Source organism: Symphodus melops (assembly GCF_947650265.1).
Source record: "Symphodus melops genome assembly, chromosome: 4".
NCBI classification, from domain to species: Eukaryota; Metazoa; Chordata; class Actinopteri; order Labriformes; family Labridae; genus Symphodus; species Symphodus melops.
In genome coordinates this window covers 1,471,677-1,483,075 of record NC_136694.1, presented here as the reverse complement: position 1 = coordinate 1,483,075, position 11,399 = coordinate 1,471,677, and the positions used below count along the sequence as shown (strand labels likewise).

General features: G+C 42.0%; 1 protein-coding gene across 1 annotated transcript; it reads left to right on the top strand.

The window, feature by feature from the left end:
- The first annotated feature begins 939 nt into the window (after nt 1-939).
- Nucleotides 940-6,530, top strand: LOC306822730 (matrilin-4-like). Its single transcript, XM_079341927.1, has 5 exons — nt 940-1,121; nt 2,131-2,289; nt 2,550-2,781; nt 5,191-5,469; nt 6,197-6,530. Exons 1-5 carry the CDS (start codon nt 1,035-1,037, stop codon nt 6,334-6,336), a joined length of 897 nt encoding a protein of 298 aa, XP_079198053.1. The 5' UTR covers nt 940-1,034; the 3' UTR covers nt 6,337-6,530.
- The last annotated feature ends 4,869 nt before the right edge of the window (nt 6,531-11,399 follow it).

Sequence of the window (11,399 nt, the reverse complement as noted above, 5' to 3'; positions counted from 1 at the left end):
AATTGACCTATTATGTTATAAACAAATATATTTATGTCTCATGAATACTTTTACTCGGCTAAATGATATGAACTTTATGAAGGTAAATGAGTGTAAACGTAAAACATGTTTGTGACTGACAGACTCCCTCTTCCTCAAACTGTCATCATCATCATCATCATGAAAGTTAACACACTTATGGTTATCGATTGAAGGCGTTATTTCTGAGTCCCAGAAATAAAAAACAGATGTTTATGTTGATCTGTGAAATTCTCAATAAATAAAACTGTTTACCTTATTCGAGAAGCGAATCCATGGCAAGCCTAGTTGATGCTTTAGTTCTTTGTAAATAAATTTACTATTATCCAAGCAAGTCCTTGTCAACAAAGAGACCATCATCATCTGCACATCATCGATAACATAGAAACTACAGACGTCAAGTTGATAAAGTGAGAAAAAAGTGATGCTCTGTGTTTCCTTGTCTGACTTCTTGTCTGGGTTGTGATATTCTGGCTAGCTTAACGCATATCAGCAGCGTGCTCTGTCAAAAATAAACCTGTAGCTTATTTGAAATGGAGCAGTGCAACGTGGCACTGGTAGAACTCTCTGGCATCGATCGCAGGACCCTCTGTGTGAACACAATGATTGACCACCAACGAAAGTGTAGTGCAGCTGCAGCACGTACGGAGTAGGTGTGAGTCAACCTTTCTCTATAATGTTTTTTACCTTCGTATAAAATAATCTCAAAGGTCTCATATTCTTCTCTCTTCATGTGTGTGAAGTGTGTTGTTGTAAATCCACTCTGATCCTGTATTTGATCATGTCTATTAATCCCTCTATTTCAGCCCTGCTCAGAACAGGCTGTTTCTGTGTCTGTAGCTTTAAATATGTAAATGAACTGTGTGTATAATTTTAGGTGGAAATATCTTTTTCAGGTCTAACGTTGTTTGGTTTTTCACATCACAGTTCCTAAGCAGAAGTGTAAGTCTGGTCCAGTGGATCTGGTCTTCCTCATCGACGGCTCTGGCAGTGTTGGATCTCAGGACTTTGAGATCATGAGGAAGTTCATGATCGACATGCTTGCCACCCTGGATATCGGACTCAACGCCACCAGAGTGGGCGTGGTTCAGTTCTCCAGCCAGGTACTGAAGGACCACAGCTTTTAGATCTCCACTTTTATTCTTGAATGATTACGCTGTGAGCAACACCAACAGCATCTCTCTATTAAAACGTTTAGCTGACCTCAAAGTTCTTTAGATATTCATGTTTCCTTCAGGATGATTCATGGATTGTTCTCTCACGCCATCCAAAACTTTTCATCATACTTCCAATGATATAATTGCATAATTGCATAAGTAGACATTCCCATCGTCCTCTGAAGAATGCTTCTTGGGCTGGGAGCTGGTTAGCCAAAGTTAGCACGCTAACTAAACTAAAGCTAAGTAAACATGGGGAGAGCCCACACAGAACAACAAATTATGACAGATTGAACAGGTCAGTTCTTCTAGTGGGCGGCTGTGGCTCAGTTGGTAGAGTCGTCGTCCCTCAATCGGAAGGTTGAGGGTTCGATCCCTGCGAGTAAAATGTCCGATGTGTCCTTGGGCAAGACACTTAACCCCAAATTGCTCCGTATGAATGGGTGTGAATGGGTAGGTGTGATGAGAGCCAAGGGTGAGTCCAATGGACTTGAGCACACCGCAGATCACACCTACCCACTCAAACCCTCGACCTTCCGATTTAGGGACGACAACTCTACCAACTGAGCCACAGCCATTTATACAATAGACTTGAGTCCAAGTCCATAGTGTGTGACGGCAGCAGGACATTTGACTCAGCATGTCACACACTATCTGATGGCTAGCTGTTAGCTGTTTGTTTTACAGACAGCAGTAGAAACACTTGCTAGTCGCTAGCGATAGTCGAGCCTTAGTGAAATCAGACCAATGATCTTAGCTTTAGTTGATGCATTTGCATGTAGAATGAAACATTCACCTCATGTATGACCCTCACCTGCAGAAAACATCAACTTGGTCGAATATTTTCTTTATTTAAATCTAGGCTTCACTCATTTGTGTATGTCGAATTTGTCCTCCCTCTCCCTCTTTCTCTCTCTCTCTCTATCTCTCCCTCTCTCTCTCTGGTCATTTGCAGGCCCGCACTGAGTTCTCTCTGAAGACTCACACCACTCTGGACTCCATGGTCAAAGGCATCAATCAGATCAAGCAGCTCGGAGGGGGCACCATGACCGGACTCGCCATCAAACACGTCATGAACTCGGTGTTCACTGCCGAGGAGGGAGACCGGTCACAGGTAAAAAGAACCAACCACCTGCTCAAGTTGATGGTTTGAAGCGGTTTTTCTCAGACGAATAAAGACCACGTGTCCTATATGATCAGCATGGAGGTCAGTCTGGGAGAAAATTAAAATACATCCCAGATTAGAGTCCAAGTGTAAAAAGGTTCAATAATCCTATGATGTCAACATGACTGACTGTATATAAGAAAATAATTACAAATGTGATATTTTTCAATGTGACCATCTCTCTGACTCAGACCTTTTCTCCACCTCAGGTTCCTAACGTACTTGTGATCGTGACCGATGGACAATCTCAGGACTCCGTGGACGAGGTGGCGGCTCAGGCCAAAGGGAAAGGCATCAAGATCTTTGCTGTGGGTGTGGCCGGAGCTAACATGGCATCACTGAAGGCCATGGCGTCCCCACCAGTAGAGGACAACGCCTTCTTTGTGGACTCCTTTGACCTCATTCACCAGTTTGGACTTCAGTTCCAGGACAAGCTCTGCGGTAAGGCAGGAAACACGTCTCTGTGTTGAAAAACAAGTGAACATTTGGCTTTTTTTCTTAAATGCAGGCCAAAAACAACTTTCAACTAAAGCAAGATTTTTGTGAATTTTGTTCTTCAAAATAAAATACAGACTTCTCCTAAAGTAAAGCTGCTCCATTTGTCCCGTCTGAGTCACTGCACTTGTGTGCTGGAGTCTGCAGAGACCCTGTCCTCTGACTGGATTTGACCGCTCTGGTTTGTAAAACGAGGGTGAACCTTGTGTTGGCTTTTACCCGCAGTCCAATGTTCCTAAGGATTTACCGTGAGCAACGTATGTCTTCATTAGCTAAGTTTGTCATCGTACACCGTGTCCTGGTGGGGGATAAGAACTTTGTTGGTGGATATGGGGAGGAAGACGTGAGTGTGTGGCAAAAGACTCAGGCCTGCTCATTTAGATGTTGGCTGACCGCTTCAGCTGGCCCAGCACCCACAGTGAGGGCACCCCCATGCTGCCACCTCGAAGCCTGCCCCACCCCTGGCCCTTTGACCTTCTCCTGTCAAAGGGCCAGATAAATAAAGTTTCTTGAATAATCCGTAAATATGGAGATCCTCTTGGCTTTATAAAGAAGGGGATAGCCTCCGCTGGCTGCTGCAGGATGAGGGATCGTACATTAAAGTGCACTCTCGCAATGACGTGCTGCAGTGAGTCTCCCCACTTGGGTCTCTCTTGCAGAATCCAGTGGGAACATTCAAGTAGGGGCTTCTTCTGTCATCCAAGCACGTCCTGGAGTAGCTGGGTGAAAAAAATCAGTGGCGCACGGTCCATCTAGACCCTCCGGCACACCTAACACAGGGCCTTTCCTCCAAATCTTGACACCTGTTGTCCACGCGTTTCACTTGCCCTGTTAGCATGTTAGCGGTAGCTTCCAAATCATCTATTTGGGTACTCTGTTCCGTAGCTGTGCGCTCAAGTTCCTTTACGGTCACCTCATGAGCCCCCACCATGCGCTGTAGTGATTTGATGGCATGTTTCACTTCTTGCCTTACTGAAGATATTTAAAAGCGCAAGCTTGTTTATAGAGCATCAATTTTTCCGAAAATCTCATTCTTAAAAGAGTCCATCATAGACTGCAGCAGTGTAGCATCAAGAGTGCTAGCAGTGCTAGCCTCCTCTGTAGGGACAGCTCGGAGCATGGGGCGCTCTGCGGCCTACTTTCATAGACTCTTGTTTGGAGCGACTGTTTCACACTGCGTTCATTTCAAAGACTGAAAAGTGCAGCTGAAGGGTTAAAATAGGTTTGTTGTAGTGTTCCCTAAATGATATTACTAATTCACAAGTTTATGAAGCAAATTTAGCTCACATTATCTCGGTGCAATGAGGAAACACGTCTACTCTCCTCTGTGCTCCATAGTGTCCCATTAGCAAAGCTGCTACGCTAAACCAAGCTAAATCCACAAGAGGTATGTCTGATCTAAATTTCCAAACTGATCACTGCAGTCTATCCTTGAAGCCAAGCAAGAGAATTCACAGCTCAAGTCCTCTAGGGATTGGGTGAAGATACACCTCTCACTCAGCTGGTTCTGCAACAATTGGCTAACAAGTTGTGTCAAACAACAACACACAACTTGATGTTCGCTCTGCATAAACAAAAATAAAAATTGTAATCTCCCAAAGAAAAGAGAATTTTCCTCAGACTAATCCCTTAAAGGTTTAAAAGTTTGGATTACTGGGTGTAAACAATGCAACAAAGCTGGTTTATTAAGGGCCTCTCACGGGGCACCAATGTGTTGGGGTTTTGCAGGAGCTAATACACGGTAATATGAAAAAGATTAATTGTGCGGCACTCAAAAATCAATTCAAAGGTGTCAAGATTCACATCAGTAGTCTGAAAAATTTATCCCAGTAATATTGTGAGCGTCAGGTAGTTGGTTGTAACAAGCAGGCGTTACCATGGCAGCTGCAAAGCCAAACCACACTAACAAGCGGGTTTGTAGCCCTGCTCCCCAAAACAAGTGCAAGAGCATAAGTGATTACGAGGTGCATTGGTGTTTTCCTGAAAAAATGAAAGGAACCTTTTTTTAGTCATGATTTCTCTTCAGTCTCATTTTGTAAAATTAATCGTAAAATAATTGTAACGTGAACCCAGCATCATTAATCGTATCGGGAGTCAACCTTGCAGTCAACATTTATGTTTTATATAGGTTACTCGAGGTTTTATAGAGTAAAATGTGGTTATAAATTTATCGTTGTATTTTTCCCTCAGAAATAACTTCCTGCAGGCTTTAAAAGTTGAATACAGGCCCGAGTCCTGTGTCCAGAACACAAGACCAGAATTCAACCATATGCTACAGGAGGATTCGATGCCATCGTCCTTTATCAGACTTTTTTTGTCATTAACTTAATGTCCATTTCCCCTCTGTGTCCACAGGAGCAGCTTCAGAGCTGACTGTGATAATACTCGAAGAAACGATGGACCAGGCCGTGCTGCAGTGTGTCGCTAAAGGATTTTCTCCTGAGCCTCAAGTGGAGTGGAGGGACAGTTCTGGAAACATCCTTCATGCTACAGAAGTACAGATCACAGAAAGAGGAGGCAGCTACGACATCATCGTCAACATGACTGTGACCAAGACCGACACCTACAGCTGTGTGGTCACACAGGACGAGATCAAACAGCAGACTAAGGCTGACACCTACGTTCACATCAGTGGTGAGATTCTGAAATGTATTTCTATTAGATTTTTTTGATTTCATAATAATTTTCTCTGGAAGATAACAATCTTTAAGATTGGAAATCAGGGATCTTGATTGAAGAGAGTCTATGTAAGAGGGTTCACTGGCTAACGTAGAGGCTTGAACCCGTCTGGTGAAGTTCTTTGTTATTGGGAACTATGGCGTGATTTGCAAAACAAGCAGTCTAGCGCCCTCTGCAGACTCATCCTGGGATTACTCCAGTATTTGGTCACCTCATGGTCTGAAACTTTGCCAACATTTAGTCTGAGCATCCAGCATTCTAACCAGGGTGCGAAATACAAGGGGTCTTGGGGGTTCTGAGACACCTTGACTGATACTTGAAACTCCCCTGAAAGCCTCAACAGTAACACTTATGTGTCCAAAATTTCCCCCAGAGGTTCACAAAAAAAAGTCTTTAAAGGGAACTTCACCTGTTGAAACTTGAATCTGCATTGACAATGGGTCATATATGTAGTCGCATCGTGAAATACATTTTGAAGTTGGGGCCCTTTTGACCGAGAAATGGCAGAAAGTGTCTCTATGGAGTCAGTGAAACTGACTCCAACTCTACAAAGATTCACAGAGTTTATCTCCTTTTCTTTATTCTAACCTTTAAACATTCTGTAATCTGAGTCTCAAACAGCCTGTTTACCTTTACAATGCTTTCAGTGTTTCAACTATGTTTTTCCTTCTTGTGTTTCCAGGAGCACAGAAATCTTCTGCAGGTGAGAATCTTCCTTTTTCTTTGAAGAGTGTTAAATACCAAAATAATGTCCCACTAAATGATAAATCATCTTCACACAGACGACTGGTAGAAGAGAAAACTTTCTGCAGATGTTTGTGACATTCTTCATCTGTGTGTGAACATCTGTCTGAACACTGAAGCAGATTTCAAACAGACAGAAAAAGGACTCAGAGATTAGCGTCTAATCTGGTGTAGAGACTTTTAATAGCTCTCCTTCCATCTTTGTACAGCGCTGTGACCAATAAAGCCGTTTACACTGCTGACACACGTCCCGTCATTACTGCGGGTGCAGACGCCGTCACACGCTGCCTGTCACTCTCTCTCTCTCTCTCTCTCTCTCTCTCTCTCTCTCCCAGAGAGCTTAAAAAACAGACTGTGTCTTCTGTTCCAGATATTACTGTCGATAAGGATCATTAAGTTGTGCAATAAAGACAAACTGATCAGAATGCAGGAAAAGAAAAGTTTGATGCTTTACATTTTCCCCCCTAAACGGATGGTGCCAGATATGAAACAGGTTGACTTTGGGTTGAGTCATGTCCATTTCCCCTCTGTGTCCACAGGAGCAGCTTCAGAGCTGACTGTGAATATCATCGAAGAAACAAAGGACAAGGCCGTGCTGCAGTGTGTCGCTAAAGGATTTTCTCCTAAATCTAAAGTGGAGTGGAGGGACAGTTCTGGAAACATCCTTCATGCTGAAGAAGTACAGATCACAGAAATAGGAGGCAGCTACGACATCATCCTCAACATGACTGTTACCAAGAGTGAACACTACAACTGTGTGGTGACACAGGACGACATCAAACACCAGACTAAGGCTGACACCTTCGTTCATATCAGTGGTGAGAGTCTACACTTTATTTCTTTTCTTTACTTTCATAATAATTTTCTCTGGAAGGTAAAAATCTTTAAGATTTCAAATCAGGGATCTTAAATTCAGTTTAACTTTTGACGTACAACTTTAATATTCAACATGTTTTGATAATATAAAAAGGAGATCTGGTCTGTTCCCCAGACTTTTAGGGGATGCATAGAACCATAATAATTAATAAACCAGGATCATTAAAAATTAGCGACTAGAAGTTTCCAAAAATGAAGTAAGGATTTATTCACAATAATAAATCATTCACAAAAACTAACTCCTTTAAATGTCCTAATTAAAAATTAACAAAGAAACAAGAAATGAACAACTAAGGCAAGCTCTAAAACAGAAGAAGAAGAACAGAACAGCTTCCACTCCTGAAGCTTGAAGACCGAGCACATGAAGTGGATCCTCCTCACAACTCAGCAGCAACACTGCACTTTTCCTGCTGCTGCATGCACGGCCTGATTAACACAGGTCAGTCACATTAGCCACTCATTGAGAGAGTTGGGCGGAGCACCAACATGTAACAGAGAGGGAGGGGAGAGGCAGCACCACGACCCATAACAAGGTCAAACTAATGATTGTTTGTTCAGAGAGCCAATCTGCCCCCTGCTGCCCAAAAGATGCAACAACAGGACAACGCCAAAATAAATGCTAAACGTTTCCCTAAATGATCCTTCCAGAATAAAAACCCTCTGAGACAGCTCCAACTCCTGATTTCAAAGTCCTGCAGGTCAAAGTGTCAAATAAACGTCAAGTCCTTTAAAGCATCATCGAGCTGGAAACAGTGGTGAGGTGAAGTCCAGATGTGATGTGTGTAAAAGTCCAGATGTTGATGAGCAGCAGGTGAAGATGATCCTTTGGGTGCTCAGAGTCTGCTCACACGGTAACAGAGTGAAGTGGATTCAAAGTCTGCGTGTACTGATGAGCAGCTCGTCTCAGAAACAGGACGAAGCTCCAACATCAGCTTCCACACTGCTGAGAGCCAAAAACCAAGAGGAGGCCGAGAGCCGAGCAGGAGGAGACTGAGCATCAGAGCAGAGCGGACGTCACTGATCCTGCACACGCACGCACACGCACAGCTGTTCTCTGTGTCGTCCAGTCTGATCTGAGTGTGATATGAAACTCCACTGATTGATACATGAACTTTGTGTTTCAGATTCTTGTGTTTGGTGGATTGTTACTGCCTGGGTTCTGGGAATTCTTTTGATCGTCCTCGCTGTTGCATCTGTTGCTGGGCTTTACATCAAGCGTCACTGTAAAAAACGTACGCTGAAATAAATTGCATCAACCAATCCATGATAACAAACCGCTCTTTATATGTCTCCTGTTAGAGTCCCGTCAGTAGTCATAATTCAGTTTTTTTATTTATTCACTCTATAAGCTAAAATCCATTTTGTTGTTTTTGTTCCTGCAGAGGAGGACCAACAAATCCTACAAAAGTATGAAGAACAGATGAGCATGAGCTGAGGAGTCTGCTGAAGAAGTGTGAGACGTTAAAGGAGCAACATCCGAATCAGCTTTATTGGCCACGTGCACGCACACGCACTCACGCGGGGGGTGCAGGTGGGGGTGGGGGGGGGGGGTTTCATTCATGTCTAATGATATAGTCATTTTATTATTTCATTCATGACAGATCTTACTGATTGGAGCTTCAGATTTTAAGAACCAGTTTGAGTTTTTAAAGTTTTAGTTTTAGTTTATTTTTAAGGCAGGTTGTTGTAAAGGTGAAAAACAAACATGGAGCTTCATCACGTTTTCAGGTAATAAAGGGGAATTTGTCCTTCTGTGATGTAATATTAGTTTTGAGTAATGCAGCTGAACCGCTGACACTAGGAAACAACTTTACCTTTAACTATTTTGTATGAATTATTATTATGTAGGACCTTTGAATCTTGTAAAATTCCCCAACATATAACAACCACACATTAACACACAGAAACTGTAGTAAAATGAACAAGTAATTGCTTACTTTAATAAACAATAATAAAATAAAATATTCACTTTGTGGTTTCTTTTCCACACGTGTAAATTAAATCATACTCTCCTTTCAATATGTCAACCCAACACTCTATGCTAAGCCGGCATAATAAATGAGTCTAAAATAAAATACCCGTTGCAGGCTTGTTTCCTTTGAGTACGTTGAAATCAAAACTCACTCGATGTCCAAGGGCACAAGAGCAAAAAAAGATCCAGGCAGTACCTTTCCAGAGATGTGTGGTCCAAAGAGATTACCATCCATCAACCTCGGATGTGGAGCAAAACAGCAGGATGCAGATGCAGTCGTGATGTACAGCAGGTTTCCAGCGTTGCCAGAGGAACTCTGAGCATCCAGGGTGGCTCAGAGCGCTATCTGGTAGAGGCGTCTTGTTTTCAGGCCGAAAACAACCCCACAATTGGTTACACAGACCAGACGAAGCCACGAGGACAAGCTGTGTTAGCTAGCTGCGGCGCGCCGTCCGTCTGCGTTCCCTCGCTACTTACTTGGCCAGCAAGCAGCTAATAAACTTCAACGCATCTCAGAACTTTGTGCTAAAGTTCAGAACCAAAAACACGCGACGTAAACTGCATTCGTGACCACTACATTTCTCCAAAAGGATCGCTCTCAAAGATTTAACATTTCTTTTACAAAACAAATGAAATAAAATACATGTAAGCATTTTTAACCATTCTCATGAACTTTCAGACACATTTTTAACGGTCCAAAAATATATATTTTAACCACTCTTTTTAACCCTTTATTTATTAATTTATTAACCTATTCCTCATGAACAAATATTAATCAATATTAACTATTTATTAATATTTTTCACTGGGCTACAAGTTGTTCTCATAAAGATCTCAGACTGAGAGGTCAGCACTCCTTATAAACCTTTGACCTGAGTGGATCCTTTCCTCCTGTCTCTGTCAGAGCTCAGTGTCCCACGTTCTCATCAGCTCATCGCTCAGTTTGGATCAACAGAGCAAAGCTGAACATCTGATCAAACAGATGTTATGACAGGTCATGTTACTGTCGGATTAAGTTAATAATTTGGCTGCTTCAGTTCAGACCTGATTTTAGGAAACTTTTAAATTAAATTAATTAAAATTTAATGCAGGAAGTCATCATGTAAAAGAAATGAGTTTGTTCTGTATTTTTTCCCATTAAAACCATTTGTATCATATTTATGTAGCCGGTGGCACCGGAAACTCTGCTATTCCCTGCTAGGTATAAAGGGGGGGGGGGGGGGGGGGGGGGGGGGCAGGAACAATGAGGGAGCGTTTTGGTTTCCAGCCGGGAGGAGAGGGAAGGTGCACACCCTCGACCTGTTTTTGTTTGTCCTGAGTTTGGGAGGACGGGTAAGCAGACATGCTTTGGTTTTATATTGTCCCATTAAGAAGTTTAAAACGCGTTAACTATTTGTTTCCCAGCTGTGACTTCTGTCATTGCCCTACAAGAACATGAGACATTCTATGTTTTTACAGCTTAAAACAGGAGAGAAAATGTTCAAATCAATGAATACTTTATTTTATGTATAACACATAGTCTGAACGGTGGTTCAGTTATAAAAGTGAGGAGGTTGCTGGTTTGAATCCCTGTCTGACAGGAGTCTCTCTGTGAGGAGTTTGCATGCTCTCTTCCTTCCACAGTCCAAAGGTGTTCACCGAGAGGAGAAGTAAGGGAGACCATCAGGTGAGCTGGCAGGGGTATCTGTATCAGCCATCTTTCTTCTTCCTTGTGTCTAAAATGAGGATAATAAAAAAACAATGAGATAAACATGTTAGACAAGGAAAAGAACCAGAGAAAAGGTCCATACAAACAGAAACCTTCATGAAACAGATTCATTTACCAACTCCACAGTTATGCACAGAAACACATATACTCTGTAAATGTACATAGAACTGAAGTAACTACTGACAGCAGATATGACTTTAGTACTATGTGCACCTCTACTTTCTATCATATAACATATTTTCACCAGCATATGTTAGATCTGTACACAGCTTATGTTGCTAACTTAGCTTAAAATAGTTTTAGTTCGTTTTTTGCCAAAAATAAAAGGTTTAATAACCCACAGAGTTAAAGAAGATAGACAGATAGATAGACAGATAGATAGATAGATAGATAGATAGATAGATAGATAGATAGATAGATAGATAGATAGATAGATAGATAGATAGATAGATAGATAGCGAGGGAAATTCAAGGCATCCAAGGCATTCAATAATTAATATAAAAATCTGATTTTCTCCATGTTTAGATGGATTACGTTCAGATATTTGACTTGAAATATATGGTGGTTTTGTACTCACGTTTATG